This window comes from Oenanthe melanoleuca, chromosome Z, assembly GCF_029582105.1.
Source record: "Oenanthe melanoleuca isolate GR-GAL-2019-014 chromosome Z, OMel1.0, whole genome shotgun sequence".
NCBI classification, from domain to species: domain Eukaryota; kingdom Metazoa; phylum Chordata; class Aves; order Passeriformes; family Muscicapidae; genus Oenanthe; species Oenanthe melanoleuca.
Window position 1 is genome coordinate 75,275,244 of NC_079362.1, and position 17,323 is coordinate 75,292,566.

At 44.3% G+C, this 17,323-nt stretch overlaps 1 protein-coding gene across 6 annotated transcripts in view; it reads right to left on the bottom strand.

Moving 5' to 3' along the window:
• Window positions 1-2,477: 2,477 nt before the first annotated feature.
• The window catches only part of DYM (dymeclin), a 208,125-nt gene continuing 193,279 nt past the window's right edge, over window positions 2,478-17,323 (bottom strand). For all 6 annotated transcript variants that reach the window (XM_056514018.1, XM_056514017.1, XM_056514016.1 and 3 more), the window contains one exon: window positions 2,478-3,529. In XM_056514018.1, coding sequence (XP_056369993.1) covers window positions 3,380-3,529 — 150 coding nt within the window. In that variant the 3' untranslated portion in view covers window positions 2,478-3,379. The remainder of the gene's footprint in view (window positions 3,530-17,323) is intronic.

Consider the following 17,323-nt stretch of genomic DNA (forward strand, 5'->3'; position numbering starts at 1 on the left):
CAACCCCCTTCCCCCCCATCTCACTTTCACAGCAAGATCAGAGTTTCATTCTGTTGCTGGAGGGAGGAGGATTTCTTTCACCAGGGAAACGTGCATGAGGCTCCACAAGTCCCACATCACCAACAACTTACACAGCAGCTGAGTTTTCTGCCTGTTTGGTCTTCTGGAAGGGATGGTCCTCTGTGGGCAGACCTGACTTCTCCTCCCTGACTTCTCAGCCCTGAAGTGATGGATTTCCCTCTCAGCTGCTCAGGAAGCCCAGGCAGGTGGTGACACCAGTGATCAGCACTCAGAGCAAGAATATTACAATAGAATCTCAGAATGGTGTGGATTGAAAGGGACTTTAAATCCCATCCAGTCCCACCCCTGCCATGGGCAGGGACACCTTCCACTGTCCCAGGCTGCTCCAAGCCTCGTCCAGCCCGGCCTTGGACACTGCCAGGGATCCAGGGGCAGCCACAGCTGCTGGTAATAACAAATCCCATCTGTCCCTGCCCTCTGGCAGTGGAAGCCATTCCCTGTTGTCCTGTCCTTCCAGGCCCCTTCCCAAAGTCCCTCTCCAGCTCTCCTGTCAGTACCTTCAGGTACTGGAAGGCCACAGTTAGGGCACCCCAAATATGAGCACGGTCAGGAGAAGGTCCTGGTGCAACACCCAAAACCCCAAAATGAACCCCACACCCCAAAACCAGAGACACCATCAGCTGAAATGGACAGGAAAGAGAATATGAGGGTGCAGCAACACATCAGGTCTGGTCTTGTGTGGACAGCCCTGTCCCTTTTCTGCTTTCCCCATGACTGCACGTTCCCAGTGTCCCTCCAGGCCATGGCCACTGTGACAACTAAAGCTGAGCTGGCAAGAGGTGACATTCCACATGACACTGCAGCATGACATGTTCGTTCTTTTACCAGATTTTACTGATTTACTTTATACAATAAATAATTGCACATCGTGGAGGACAATGTAAAACCTCAGTTGGGCTGGCTGATGACCATGCCAAGCCCCGTGACATAAAACACACCACCCTGTATTTACTGTTTAATCTTTTTTATTTTTGTAATTACGCATAATAAATCTTTCACACAAAGTAATGAAAAGGATCCCTAAGGTGAAGGAAAAACAGAGTATTTGTGACTGTACCAGACTGCAGATGTCAGGACACTGCCAGGCCCACGTCACACTCCAGCTCTAGGGAGAGCCAATGGGGCCAGCATGGATTTCTGCCTAAATCTTGGTCTGGCTCTGCTGTTTTGGCTTTAGGTGGTAACTCCAGCTGTTCCAAACCAGCTGGGACCTGGGAGCAGGGCATTCCATGAAACACACAAGGAAATTATACCATCAGAACAAACCCTCTGCACCTCAGTGTCACCACAACGGGAGGTCAGTGAGACAATTTTCTGTGAGACACCGATGCTGGTTCAGCAGCTGTCTGTCCTGTTCTATCAGACTGCTGCTTTACGTGCCCCTCTCTTGTGAAAAGCCCTTTCACAGACAAATCAGGTTTTCTGCAGTCTGACACCTGGCTGAGCAGCGTCTGCCCTGGCAGGGCCTCTCTGGCTCTGCTCACCCCAGGGTGTTTAAAAACAGATGAACACTGAGCCAGCCCAGCAGCTTTAGAATCCATGGTTTAAAAGTGCATCTTCAGACTGACCTTTCCAAATCTGGGCAGCCCTGTTGACTCACAAACACTCTTAGTCTCTTAATAAAGACAAAATTACAAATCACTACAGTAACCAAGAATAGTTATCCCCTTTTGACGTTTGCTCAAAGACCAAAATAAAACAGAATAAATCCAAAATACAGATCAACTTATGTGCAGCTCAGTCATGGTTCATTCATTTCTCCTATTTGCCTAAGAAAACACTGCATCTCCAGTCTTACCATTGTCTTTTGTCAAAAGCTTCTGCCATTTCAAAGTCCTAAATGCTCATGGGCTGTATATATCCCTTCGCAGCTATATTTAAATAAATTTGGAAAGCTTTTTTTTTTTTTTTTTTTTTTTTTTTTTAAATAAGCCAGCATTTCCATTTGTGTAAGACTCAAATGGACTTCTGTCTCTAAATAAGCAGATAAAAGGAAATCTTAGCACATCCTTCAGAGGGACAAAATGGTGCAAGAAATTCTATTTAAAGCCATTCAAAGGACTTTCTGAAAGCAAATGCACCCGATTCCTCAGGTTAACAAACAGAACATGCTGGAGCAGGCAGTGAATACAGAGGGTTGCCACGCATCTTCAGGAACTAATTCCTTGAAATTGAAGTTTTGGCATGCAATGCACTGGTGACAGTCCCCCACACAGCAGCACGTGGGACGAGGAGAGTGGGTGCATGTGTGTGCAACAGGCATCCCCAAAATATGATCCCCACTTTGAAAAAATGAGATTTCTTTCAAAATCACACCACTTCTGTTGCTTTTCCCACTGCTGAAACAGGTATATCAGGAAAGGGCACTTGAAAACAACAAAAAAAAGAGAGCAGTATTCTACATTCAGATAAATTTATACTTCTGCCATAAAACTTTAAAAGCCGACAGGAGGTTTTCAACACAGAGTTTTGTCAAGGATCCCCAAAACACACTGTCACCATTACGCACAGGTTTACAGGACACTGGTCTATTTTACAATCTTGTAATTATTTTCTTTGGACTTTTTTTCCCCTCCCCGCTTTCTTTACATGTTCAATTTCCAGGAACAATTTTGAACAGGAGCACAGAAAAACAAGTCTGTAAGGGACCTGACTCTGAAAGCAGGTGTTTCTTGCCCTCTGGAGAGTATTTGCCAGTCAAACAACAACAACAACAACAGAAGACTTGCTATTGAAAATCCTCCCACAAACATCTAAATCAAGTGTTTTGAATCTGCCTGGGAGCTAACCTGATTGAGATGCTGCTTGCTTAGTTCCCTCGGATGACAGCAATTTAAGGGCTGCAGCCTTGACAGTGCCACGGAAACGAAGGGCTGTGAGTGAAAACATGGGATTAGGTAAGGAGCAACCCACAGCAGCATCTCAGAGACCATAAAAAGCTTGACCCAAGGAAGCTGCCCGCTGGAAAGAGCCAAAAATACAAATGCTGCTTCCAAATCAAAGCCTGCAATCTCATTTAGCCCGTTAAGTTAAAAGGACGATCAGGTTTGTGGTTGGTAGTAACATCACACCCCATGTGTAAGGCCTCGTTTTCATCAAACAAGCTCAAGGTTATGGACTATAAACACAAGGTTGCCTACAAGCCATCAGTGCCCCACACCAGCTTGTCCCAGCGTGAGGCTGGGCTGGACACTGTCTCTGGGGTCGGAGGGGGCAGCTGGAGGGGGTCAGGTTGGAAGGGGTGCAGAGGTTCAGATTCCTGTAAGAAGGAGTGGGGCTGGCCTGGCTGGGCTGTCCCTCAGCCCGAGTCCATGGTGAAGAGCTGGATGTCACGGGGGTTCCAGTACAGGGCCACGGCAGAGTTGTACACCAGGGACCACACGTAGGGGATGAAGAACTCCTCGGGCTGCTCCTCCTCCACGTACTTGAACTTCAGCTCGGGGAACTTCTGCAACAAGAAGCCAGAGTCCAGTGAGGGAAGGTTTGCATGTCTGCTTGCAAACACACAGCCCACATAAACACTGAAGAAAGAGGTCTGGTGAAAAAAATAATGGAAGGAACTAAACCATTAGAACCCAAGGAAAATATTTATAGGATGAGGAGATCATTTATAATTTCTTCTTTGAATCAAATGCTACATTAGCATGTTATATTTGAGCCTTTTACTGCTGGTCACAATTCATTTGCCTATTAACTGAACACATGAATCCTTTACAAAACACAAAGGTCTTAAGGAAAACTCAGTTTTAGCAGTTCCTCAAAAGCCTTCTTGCTTGTGCATGTACTTATTTATTGCATTTTTCCTTACAAAACATTTTTCAACTAATTGTACTTGGCTTCTTAGCAGGAGAATGCTCTGAAGAGGCTGAAATAATAAACACAGTTTGATATCATAGGATCACACAATATCTCAAGTTGGAAGGGACCCCCAAGGATCATCCATCCCAGCTCCCGTCCCTGCACAGACACCCCAACAATCCCACCCTGTGCATCCCTGGAGCAGTGTCCAAACTCTCCTGGAGCTCTGGCAGCCTCGGGGCTGTGCCCATTCCCTGGGGAGCCTGGGCAGTGCCAGCACCCTCTGGGGGAAAATCCACCTTTCCTGAAATCCACCCTAAACCTCCCTGGCACAGCTCCAGCTGCTCCCTGGGTGCTGTCCCCAGTCACCAAAGAGAAGAGACAGACATTCTGAAACCTCAAGTTCCCATTTTTCTCATTTTTTCCCTCCAAAAGCAGTGCACACTGCAAACCCACCAGGTTCACTCTTGGTAAGAGAGTATTTTGGAAAGAGATGAGTCTACTTTTGTACTGTGCTCTTCACTTTATCCCCCTCTAAACGTTGCCTGTGTCTGAGCTTGGCAGAGTCTCAGGCAAAAGCCGCATTACAACGATCACTGGGGTAAGATAAAACATGACCCATTTTATTATTTATAAGGCTGTGGCTAAGACTAAGAATAAACTCTACCGTGTGACATGATCAGAACAAGCACAGCAATGGCTAAGGAGCCTCTTTGCCCATTAATAATGAAGGGAATCCCTATCCTATTTCTTGAGCTCAGTGCCTAAGGGTACAAGAATTCTAGCTGGATCAGTCTCCTTTGAGGGGGCATTTCTTAGACACTTGGTTTTCAGAGTTAGGTATTTAACTTCTATGCTCCCATGTTCCTTGTATTATTGGAGTCAGCAAACATGGAAACTTGTAGAAAAGTTGTAGAAAACATGCAGATGTGGCACCTGGGGACATAGGTTAGTAGTGGCCTTGGAAGTGCTGGAGAACAGCTGGACTCCAAGATCTTGGAGGAGTTTTCCAACCTAAAAGGTTCTGCACTATCTCTCTCTATCTCTATGGTACTGAGGCAGCTAAAAGGTAAGGCTGTTAAATGCTCTCCTGCATCTAGCTCCTCTGTTGAGTTCAAAGCCCAGAATCTCAAAGGTACATCAGCAGCTTTAATTTCCTGTGTCAGACACACAGTTTGTGGTAGAGAACTCTCCCACAGCCGTTTTGTGCACCTAAACCACTTTCTACCACCTCTCTACAACCTGCCTTCTCCAAGTCTGTTTTGACCAGCCTGTTTAATCTCCTGTATCATTTTGTTTTTTTCACTGTTAGGTACCTTACACCTATATTCAGCCCCATCTCTCACTTCCAATCTCCCAGCCTACTGCCGTGCCAACTCCCTTCCACTGCATTCTTATCCTCTCTCTTCAGCACACTTTTCTCTTTTGTACTCAACAAACCCTTCTTTTCTCACCAGCCTTGTGAGATCCTGCTTTTCATTGACATTCTCTATCCCTTCCTAACACAGCTTCAAGTTCTCAAGATGCCCCTGTCCTCCCCCTCTGCAACCCCCCAACCAAGCCCTCATGTATATTTTCATTAGTATTTATTTTTTTTTAAACCTGACATTCTACTCTGCTTATCCTCAATGCAATCTTCCCCACTTCCTTCCAAAACTTCCTGGCTTGTGGTCAGTGTAGACAGGAGCACGTTCTGTTCAGCACTGCATCAGCAGAATGAATGGTTCAACCTCATGATTACACCATGGCAACTGTTCCAGCCAGAGGAAAGTCTTGCACAGCTGCCACTCTTCACCCAGGGGTGGCTGCACACTAGGGATGCAGCCCATGGTAGCCCTTCTTCGAGGGAAGAAGTGGGGGGGAAAGTGACTAAAGATTTCTAATTTGAGTTGAATTATTAACTAATTAATTAATTTTTTTTCTACCTTCAGGTCACAGATGTAGCTACTGGCTTTGCAAACATTCATGGCAGTAGCCTGGAACCATTCTTGGGCTCTTGTGCAGCTTAACAAACATCTTCAGCCTTAAAAGAGTAGACAAAACTACACCAGAAATTCCAACAGCTGCATCTGAGATGATCAGGTCTTACTGTCCCATTATCTCTCAGCTGGAAGGGCAGCATAAAATAACTCAGGTAGCATTCATATTTTCAGGCAATAAGGCATGCATTGAGTTTATTACTCAGCCTCTCTTCAGGCTGATCGATGTTGCCATTTATTGCGATCGTACCGTAGCAATTTAATAATCAATTTCAGATTAAAGGCTGTAACTCACTGCAGCCAGCCTGGACTCTCTGATATTCAACATATGCTTCGAACAGCCTGCGGGGGTATCTTGGAAATGAAGACAAGGAGAATGAGATTTTTAAGGAGAGCAGTAATACACACCGCCCTACATATACACAATTTTGATTAAGTCTATATAAAAAGAATGTAGATAATGGCAGTACTGATGGATTTTTGATGGTCTACCTGAACAGCAGGCTCAGGACAGCTCAATGCATTGCTGATGAGACATGAAAAATCAGAATTCCGGGCCAGCAATTCAAATCCACATTCTTTAGATGACTGCAATGACCCACAGCTGTGTGCTGGCCATGTTTTCTCATTCATTTAAAATGAGAAATTCTAGAGGCCCAGCATGGAGAGAACTGCACCAGTATCTTTGGGGTGTGGATGTAGCACTTGGGAATATGGTTTAGTAGTGAGCACAGTGCTGCTGAGTTAATGTTTGAACTCAATGATCTTAGAGGGCTTTTCCAACCTCAATGATTCTATGATGTAACTTGCCAGATTAACCATGGCAGCCATCCACTGCTGAGATAAAAAACTACCCACACTGTTGAACTAACAGGGTGTTCACTGAAAACAGAATTTGTTAACAAATCATCAAAAGTTTCTTCTTCATGAGAGTGACTTTATAACTAATTGTAACAGCAGGATTTAACCACCACGTAAAAAGCTTGACTGATGCCAAAAAGGTTTAAGATTTTCAAAAAGTTTCCAAGATTTTCAGGTGACAGTCCAAGGAATGTTTAAATTCATGTTTGTGCCATTTGTCTCCTGTTTGTCCTGCTTCAAATGAGTGACCAAGAGCCTTGGGCCCTGTGTGCTGCAGACACACAGGAGGTGACACTGTGAAGCAACCAGGCCACACGGGTCTCAGGGCACTCCCAGCAAGAACCCAGCCAACATTGGTGAGGGCTTTATCATGGTTAACAAAATTCCCAAAGTGGCACATCAAACCTGCAGTGCACAAATCTATTTTCTTCTGCCTTGCTGCTGTTGTGTCCAGCTTACTCCAGGAAAGACATTGGCACCCTAGCTGGTGACACCCCAATGAACCTCATTTTTAGCAACACTGAAAAGAAGAGGCTGTGCTAAGGTATTTAAATGGTAATCTTAATGATAGAGGGAAAACCTCGGCATGGGATGAATCATCCCTTTTTTTCCTTCACCATCCTGTTTGAGTCTTGTTTGGATGGACGGTGTTGAAAGATGGAGCCCCTCTGCTCTGGAGCCAGGCTGGCAGAGCTGGGGGTGCTCAGCTGCACAAGAGAAGCTCCAGGGAGAGCTCAGAGCCCCTGCCAGGGCCTGAAGGGGCTCCAGGAGAGCTGCACAGGGACTGGGGACAAGGCATGCAGGGACAGGACACAGGCAATGGCTCCCAGTGCCAGAGGGCAGGGCTGGGTGGGATATTGGGAAGGAATTGCTGGTGGGAGGGTGGGCAGGCCCTGGCACAGGGTGCCCAGAGCAGCTGTGGCTGCCCCTGGATCCCTGGCAGTGCCCAAGGCCAGGCTGGATGGGAATTGGAACAACCTGGGACAGTGGAAGGTGCCCCTGCCCATGGGAGGGAGAAGAATGAGATGAGCATTAAGGTCTCTCCCAACCCAAATCCTTTTCTGATCCAATACATGACAATGCTCACAATCTAATTACTGAACTCTTTGCTTGACATGAAGAGGTCCGTTGGAGTTGTTATTTGCATGTCTTTCCACCCCTTACAGGGAGAGACAACCCCAGATAGTTCAAAATAAACCAGCCTGAGAAAGTCCTTGAAAACGCGAGACAGAGGTAACATTACGGTTTGAACGGCACAGTTCAAACACAGACACCACTTATCAGCTCCGGTGAATCACCCCACCACATCACCCTATCTTGTTTTCTTCTGCCAGACAAAGCAGAAGTTAGATTTAGTGGTTGGGACGAGGGTACAAATGAGACAGACTGAGAACTTTACTGACTGTCTGCACTGTCAATCACATGATCCGATGAAAAACCACGGGAAGTCTGATGAACAGACACAGAACTGAACTGCTGTAGCTCCCCCACCACAGAAGTGCAACAACACTGGGGAGATTTTTTTTGGGTTTTTTGGTTGTTTTTGTTTTGTTTTATTTTGTTTATTTGTTTTGGTTTGGTTTTTTCAGTTAACGTTGAGGAAGGAAACACCACGGCCAGCGAGCAGCACCTGGCTCTGCTTCAGGAAGTGCAGTGCCATCTGAGCTACAAGGCTCGAGCCATACATTAAATAAAACATCCCCTTTCCTCCAAATGAACCCTCAGAGCTGCTCTCAGGCTACAGCGCTGTGTCAGTGGACAATCTCCACTCAGATAATGCAGGCAAGGGTAGATGGAGCTGCTTTAAAAGCAATGTCTTTGCTTCTTCCCTGATCTAGATGTTCCACTGGATGAAAAGCAGTGTTCATCAAAGATACCGGGCAGTCACTGTGGAAAATAAAGAAATTAAACAGCTGGATTAATAAAAAACTGGAGAACCCTCTTTTCCTGGAGTTCTGGTTAGAAACTCTGGTTTCTGAAACAGCAATCAAGCAAGAGGCAGAATTTTCAAAAGCAGGTGACTCTTTGAGCAGAGAAGTGCTCTTTTGAAGGAGTCTGAACACATTTGAGAGTCAAATTCATGTGAACTTTACATCAATCCAAAGCTTCAAAGTCTTTCTGAAAATGGGATTTCTCTGTGTTTGAAAAGCTTACCATGAATCCTGTTTGGTAACCTAATGACTTGATGGCAAATTATGTGTTTCATATTGTTTCAGCTAAATATAGCAGTACTGCCTGCAGAGCATCTGTAGGATTGGACCTCATTAGCAAAATACATCAAATGGCAAAGGAAAAAAAGAGGGCTCAGGTTCAGCACTGCACCAAGTTTCTATTATTAACGAAAATTTACCCCTGAAGGATTGCCCCTAAAACCTGCCTTGCACCAAACATGCCAATCTGTGAGCATTTTGGGCAGAAGAATGATACCTGTACTTGCCTGCCAAGTCCTCAACGCCACTTGGAAATCTGGTCCCCAAAATACCAATCTTAGTTAAATTAATGGCCAAGGATCTTGAACACAACTCAACAATCATGCCCAATACACTATTCATGGTATGGATACACAGGTACATATGAAAACATTGATATATTTGGGTTTATACAAATATAAGGACTCAAATTCTTTAACAGACCACAATCCGTGGAAGAAACTGTCTCAGTGCTTGCTCTAAGATACTGACAGATTGAATTTTTGAAATTGCTTAATTCCTGTGGGGCAGTAAGGCCGTTTCATCTTTCTTGGGTTCTGTTCATGTCAGTGATGCTTCTCTCTGACTTCAGACAGAAAGTCTGTGTGGCTCTGGTTAATATTTGTACGGGCTACACCACACCTGCCTGATACCATCTTTTTCTCCTCCTCGGGCTCACAGCATAGAGGATGATGGTGAGGAGATGAAGGAAGCAAACAGGAAATGTGCTAGACTAAGTGTGAGCCACACATCTTGTTCAGAGATCTGTCTAAGGAATAGGTGCAAACGGAAAGACAGTGAAGAAAATGGGAGCTCAGAATACAGCTGGGAGGTTGAAAAAGAAATAAAAAACTAAGGCTAATAAGAGGTGCAAAACCATCTGTGCACAAGCTAAATATAACAAGTATTTTACATATTATTTAATAAATACATATTAAATACAGTATTATTTATAGTAATAGAACTATGAAAGTTTAAGGAACTACACAAGCTGTAGTAGACAACATTGTTCCCAGGGAGTAAAATTCCATAAGACAGGTAACCCACAATCTAGTGGGTCACAGTCGTCCATGTCCAGGAGGGTTGGAGAGTTCATCTACAGAGAGAGAATTGTTTCAGCAAGTTTCACTGATACGTGATTTCTGTTTTCAGATCACTTTGAGTAAAGGTTTGTATAACCACAGCTGCAGGGAAACAAATGCTCAGCAGTGAATTTTCAGTGTCAGATGTGAACTACTGCCAGAGAAGCAGACGTGCCTCTGGTCAGAGTTCAGCAATTACTAATTTTTTTATAGAGTACTGAGAAGCCAGGTCATTCTGGGAAAAATCAATCAAACAGCTCTGCCTAGATAATTATTGGTAAAACCACAATGATTTAAATGAGTTAAATATTTGTGGCAAACCTGCCAGGGCACAAAGCTTTGCAGAGTACCATAAGAAGAAGACTGCTTTTCTGTCTGGGATAGAATAGCAAATAATGAGAGACTTAAAGTCCTAGAAATTCAGAGATGCAAACAAATACACACTTGTTTCTTTCCCTTCAGGAAAGGAACATTGCTGATAAATTACAATAGCCACAAATTGTGCCATTTTTGTCTTCATACCAGGCTTTTAATCTGTACAGATTCCAAAAGCACTGCATAAATGTATATATCTGAGCTTAGGACAAGGCCAGGTACTTATTTCAGGGTATGTTCAGTCCACATCAAAAAGACCTGGACTCTGAGCTAGTTCCACACAGCACAGAAAATAAACTGGACAACTGGTCAGCAGCTATAAAGACAGCCTGGCAGAGCTGGGAGTGCTCAGCTGCACAAGAGAAGCTCCAGGAGAGCTCAGAGCCCCTGCCAGGGCCTGAAGGGGCTCCAGGAGAGCTGCACAGGGACTGGGGACAAGGCATGCAGGGACAGGACACAGGCAATGGCTCCCAGTGCCAGAGGGCAGGGCTGGATGGGATATTGGGAAGGAATTGCTGGTGGGAGGGTGGGCAGGCCCTGGCACAGGGTGCCCAGAGCAGCTGTGGCTGCCCCTGGATCCCTGGCAGTGCCCAAGGCCAGGCTGGATGGGAATTGGAGCAGCCTGGGACAGTGGAAGGTGTCCCTGCCATGGCAGGGGATTGCAATGCGATGAGCTTTAAGGTCCTTCCAACCTAAACTATTCCAGGATTCTGTGAAAATCCCTTGGTTTGAGAAAAAAAGGGGATCCCTGTTCAGCTTCAGAGATCCTGTGTCTACCTGGAAGAATTTTGGAATGGGAGGAAAAGATTACCAGATGAAAGACTGAACCAAACCTACATATCACACACTATTAAGTGTCATTAATCTCTTCGTACATTTTAAGTATTATGCATTTATAGTCACAGTTCAGGGATTTACAGCTCTAGTTAGAATTTGCTTGCCCTGTCAGGATTGTTCTCTATGCCATGTTATCTAGATGGACACAGATCTTTCCAGAACTTTTACAAGAGGTCTGTTCAACAGCCAGGAGCCAGATTTGCTGTCAGATCATGGAGATGGAAAACAACACTACAAGGATATTTACAACATGGCAGAAAATAAAACACATGTTGGCTTTACCAAATAAAAAGAAAAGAAAGAGACTGATATATGTAATTACACTTGAAGCATGAGGGTGAAGGCAGGACCTGTAAATGAGGTACCATCAACAAAAAAGAGAATTTTCACCCACTTCAGGGCTTAACCTGAAAGAAGAGTAAATCTCAGAAACTACAGTGGCTTTTTAGAAGAAAGAACATAGGTCTGAGCAAAAAATGAACAACCTCAAAACGACAACAATTCAAATAAGGGATGTTTTTTACATTAAAAAAAAAAAAAAACTAAAACAAAAACTACCCAAGAAGAGAGTTAAACACATGGAATGAACAAAGCTACTGACACAACTGACAGAAACAGTTCTGGTCCTGATCTTGCTTGAGCACTTGTCATGTACATACACTGACCACTCAGATAAATAAGTCAAATCCTTTGTGTGCTCTTGAATTTAGGGAATTAAAATCTGAAAAACAAAATAATCCCTGAAGCCCAAATGGGGATGAGTCTATCAACTCACAAAACTTTTATGGATATGAAGCAGACATATAAGCTCTTCCTACCATGGGATTTACAGAAAATGCACATTTCATAACAGAAGTCCCTATTTTTACCACTGGTAAGGAAGATGCAAATGACTTTAAGCCCTGGTTTCCTGTGCTTGCTTGCTTGCAAGCCATCCTTCTCTAGATTAATGTGCAAGGTTTTATACAACCACAAAAAACAGTATGTTTACAGCAAACATTTCTGTTAAAACTGAAGTGAGATTAGAAATCACTCATTCATTGACACCTTTATATGGAAGACTTACAGACCTGCTAACAAAAGGTTACAACATTAGAACTAGATTTTGGATACCTCAACTCACAGGTAAGACCATGATGTTTTGGCAGTGCCCTCAAAGAAGGGCTTAGAAATACATAAATTCCAAGGTCTCAGAACACCTTATGTAGACTTTCCAAACCCCAAAATACCACTCACTTGCCAAACAAAGCTGATTCAAGGCTGAATTTTTTCTTTCCAGAGTTTCATGAGTGAGATTTGAGCAGAGAAGGTGCTCTGGAAGGTGTCCCTGCCCATGGCAGGGGGTTGGAACAAGCTGAGCTTTAAGGTCCCTTTCAGTTGAAAACATTCAGTGATTCTATGGTTCTGCCACTTTTCAAGTGTGCAAAAAGTAAATTTAAGAAACTGGCAGCAATAAATCAGTTGGGAACATCTCATGAGGAACACGTCTTTGAAGATCTCAAACTGGGCAAAAACTCAAGTTGTCGTAAGTCCATACATGCACACACACTGTTTGCATCACTCTGCAGAAGACAAAATGTATTTATAAAGTCTAGGAAGCAAGAAAAGGCAGGGTAAGATCAATTCTGCAGTCAACCAGATCTGGAGCATATAACCATCCCTGGAAAGGTTTAAAAGCTGTATGGATGTGGCTCCTGGGGACATGGATCAGTGGTGGCTTTGGCAGTTCTGGGGGAATGGTTAGACTTGATAGTCTTAGGGGACTTTTCCAATCCAAATGATTTTGTGATTCTGTGATCTGTGACATCCTGAGATGCTTCCTCCCTCCAGAAAAAGCTCATGGTGCTCTCAGAGCCCCAGTTTCACCTGGTCATGACACTGGGTGGGGAAACCCTTATATAAAACACAAAAGGCTTTTTATGGTTCAGGACTTGCCAAACAGAACTTTATGGTTCAGGACCAAAATAATTCTTCCCAGGGAATTTGATTATTTGCAACAATGTGGAAGAACTCAAAGGAGGATGAGGTAGCTGTGGGAAAGGCAAAGTCTCCTCTTGGAGCTATTGTAAGGGAAGGCAGTAGACAAGAATTAAGTTGTGTATCTGGAATACTGCCTCAAATTTTAGACAAAAATGACAGATCTATATTCCCTTAATCAGCTTTTTTAAAAAAACATGGCAATACTATAAATGCCCAACAATATTCCACTGCTCATGTCAGAGACAACCATCTGCTAATTATTTTCTGAAAAGTGAGATACACACTTTTAGTCTAACTGATACAATTTATTAAACTTCTTTTAACAATAAGGAAAAACTCACTGGAAAGGATTTTAAAGGGCTAGTGAAATTCACAAACGATTGGAGAAAATAACCATGCTGAATAATGAATGTACACTAATATGTGCAGCTATATATTAAATGACATGGAGAATCTGCTTTAGACAAAGCTTAGAGCCAATTATATATTTTACATTTCAAGCAGTGAGTGCTACTGTTCAAGCCAGAGAAGTTGTTTTGACTTTGATAGCAGACTAGTCTAAAATACAAGGAATGTTGTTTATCATGGAAATGCTTTGTGCTCCAGATAACATCACGGATGGCTGCCCCACCTAGGCTACGGCACCATCCCACTGCCCTGAAACAAACCCCAGATAAACTTCTCCCTGCTGCCTGACTTCTACTCCCACCAAAGATCCAACTGTTGAGCAAATAAAATTCTCCATGGTGTGTGCCATGCAATCAGCAACACAAAACGGGCAGAAGGTGCTGGATACATGTGTGACAATGAAGGAATCTGATGAACCTTAAGAACATGACCCACACAGGGAGATGCACTTTGGGAACACTGTATGGACAACTGTATGGCCATATCCTGACCCAGGGTAATAAATACTACTGTTCTCTCATCCTTTTTTTTTTTTCCCCCTCATAGGAATTATGCCCAGGGTTAGATTTTTCTTCCTCCACCCTAGAGAAGGAGCTGGAGATTTTGTCATGGGACTTGGTCCCACACTGTGCTTGCTGATGAAGACTATGGAGTTTCCAGCACCCACCTCTATGCTCTTCAGCATCTGACCTGGGAAGGAACTGAAGCACAACAACAGTATAAACCCCACTAATTTCACACTTTAAAAATTTTTACTTTTGCAAACTACTATATGACCTTTCTCTGCTCTAATACAGTCTTGGGATAATCCAGCAGAACCACAAAGGATTGAGAGGTCAAAATGCTGTTTTCATCTGCCTAATTCTTTCACCCCAAATCTAGAGTTACTACCACGTCACAGTTGTTTTGTTTTCTCATTTATTTGTGTAGAACAAATTCTCGCAACACAAAAGGTGGCAGGAGAAGAGCACAGTGATTCAGTTTGCATACTTTTCCAGTGATGAGGTCCCAGACATGCTTTCACTACGTACTGGTTCAATGCAGCCTCCAAAACATCCCACCAAGCCAAAAAGAACATTCCTTTGGACAACTGGGACCACGCTGCTCTCCGTTATCACTGTACAAGCGTTGATGCACTGCCTTGGCTTCATGCATCAACCCGAACGGACAAGGTCCGTTCTCCCAGCTGAGTTTATCCCGGGGGCTGACATTTACAGCACGTTTCCTGGTGTGGAGGGCTCCTGGAAGGTCGTTAGACACGGTTTGAGCTTTCCTTCTCAGCAGCCGCAGAGCCGAGGCCCGCGCCGACATCCTGCTCCGGTCCCTCCCACCCAGCGCGGCGGTGGGGCTGCATGCCAAGCCCAAACATCCTCCCCCAGCGCCCACGGAGGAAGACCTCCTTTTGATTTTGTGCTTTTTAATCTGAGAGAGCCAGGCCTGTAAATATTACAAAAAATTATAACAATGACTTAAGAACAGAGACAGACTCGCTGTCACCAACTGTTAACTCTCAGATCAGGGCAGCCTAGGAAGTGGACCCTTATCTGCCTGAAGCTCAGGACGTGCTGACTAACACCCTCATTGAGTCGGCAGACCTTTGGCTCCCCAATCTCCCCAAACTGGAAAATGTACACCCCAGTGGACATACTCCCTTCTTAAGTATTTCAAGCCTCTGCAAAAAGACAGACTGTGCTGCGAGATGAGCAGTGCTGCACCGCTGCATGCAGGAAATCCCATTTATTTGTCCTGAGGACTGAAATGTCAAGTGACAGTAAAACCTTTCCAGCCATAGCACACAGTGCCAGACTGCAGCCTTATCTCTGCCAGGACTGCCAGCCAAGGAGCTGGTGCCAAAAGTGTAGGTTTTCACAGTTATTTTGTGAATGTGGACTTCACAGTCTTATTAAAAAAATACTGCCCTAATGCTAAGAGTCCTGTGAAGACAAATCAAAATCAGCGGGGGGGGGGGGGGGATGGTGTTAAGTGGACCTCAACAAATAACCAGGATGCCTTTTCTGAAATAGATTTTTAGGTTGTTCATTCTATGCTATATTTTATTCTATATTCCATTATATTAATGGATTTTGAGATAGTAAGTTCAAATTAGGTATTTTAAACATGCCTTTATCAGTGATAGAGGCCAGCAGTGTGTAGAAAGGAGAAAGAGTAAGTATGAGCAGGACAAGGACTCCTTCAAGTTGCTAAGATATCTTTACATATCTTGAACCTGGCCAACTGAGCAATCTCCTTGACTGCCTGAGTACAGGGAGTCAGGAGCTGACTGCAACCAAAATGGATCTATATGCTTGGCATCGTCCTGCAGCCACCAGTTAGAAAAGTAGCACTCTCCTATAGTGAAACTGCGCTTTTTTTCCTAATGCAAACAATCACCTCAATCTGAAAACAGGGCCCCAAATGACCTGCTGTTTCAATAATGAATGAAAATTACTTGTGTTTTCTGTTTCACTATGCTTTGGATGCAGCATTTCCAGATTTGTTTGCCTTCCCTGATACTCCACTTGTATTAAGACTTATTCTGGTAAAGATTGTCTTTTGGACATGAATCAAACATTCCTAGAGAACTCCCCACCTCAGGCTGGGGAATTCTTTCAAAAAAGCTATTATGTCCCTTTGTTATTGAACATATCTGCTCCCTTCCTCCCTGTGCATTCAGGCCAGGATTGTTTGCCCTGGTGACAATCAGTCTTTGCTGGTCTTAGCTCAGGAGGATGGTGCTTGGCAAGTCCTGGTGGGGCAGATAAGTACCAGGAATTCAAATAAAGTTCTGCTGTCTGACTCTGTGCTCTGAACTACAGGCACCACTTGGATCTTGTGGGTCTCACATCAAGAACAACATGGAAGTTTAAGGCCTGTGCTCTCCTCTGACTCCACTCTACTGACACAACATTTCCTTCTATGTTTTGGAGCTACCTGTTTCCCATAGACTTGAAGGATGTTCCTCCAGTGAACTATCCAGCCTCTGGTTTCCAATCTATAAAAACAATCTTTGTTGTGTTTTTGATAGCTCTGCAGTGAAGGAAGGGAAATCTTCATGGAGCTTTGGATGCTGCTGCTGCAGCATCATCAAGATGAGAAATTCTCACCCCACTGCTACACTATCTCTGTCCTCAAGCCCCAGTTCATGAGCCAGAGGTTGGCTGCTCTCCCCACAGAGTAATGGCTGCCAGAGGGCAGGGTTAGGGATATTAGGAAGAAATTTTTGGCTGTGAGGGTGGTGAGGCCCCGGCACAGGTTGCCCAGAGCAGCTGTGGCTGCCCCTGGATCCCTGGAGGACTTTAAAAACCATGTGGATGTGGCACTTGGGGGGACATGGGTCAGTGGTGGCCTTGGCAGTGCTGGGGAATGGTTGGACTCAATGGTCTAAGAGGGCTTTTCCAACTTACAGAGCAAGGAGAAAACCTGGGGAGAAGGGAGCATAATAGGGTTTATTAAGGCACAAGTGTCAACATGAGGACACAGTCAAGAAAAATCAGCCTTTGTTTGTAAGCTCAACAGATTGTGGGTTTAACATTAAAACCTTATCATAAGCCCAGCCTAAATCCACATGGATTTAAGATCCAATACCATCATCTGATACTCCAGAACATCTACAGCTACAAAAAAGGCAGGGTGGTCTAAACCAGCTGCCCTCCAAATCCTACCACCAGAGTCCTCAGCAGCAATGATAATAGACATGAGAAAACGCCTGCTTAGCCAGGAAAAAGCCATTTCC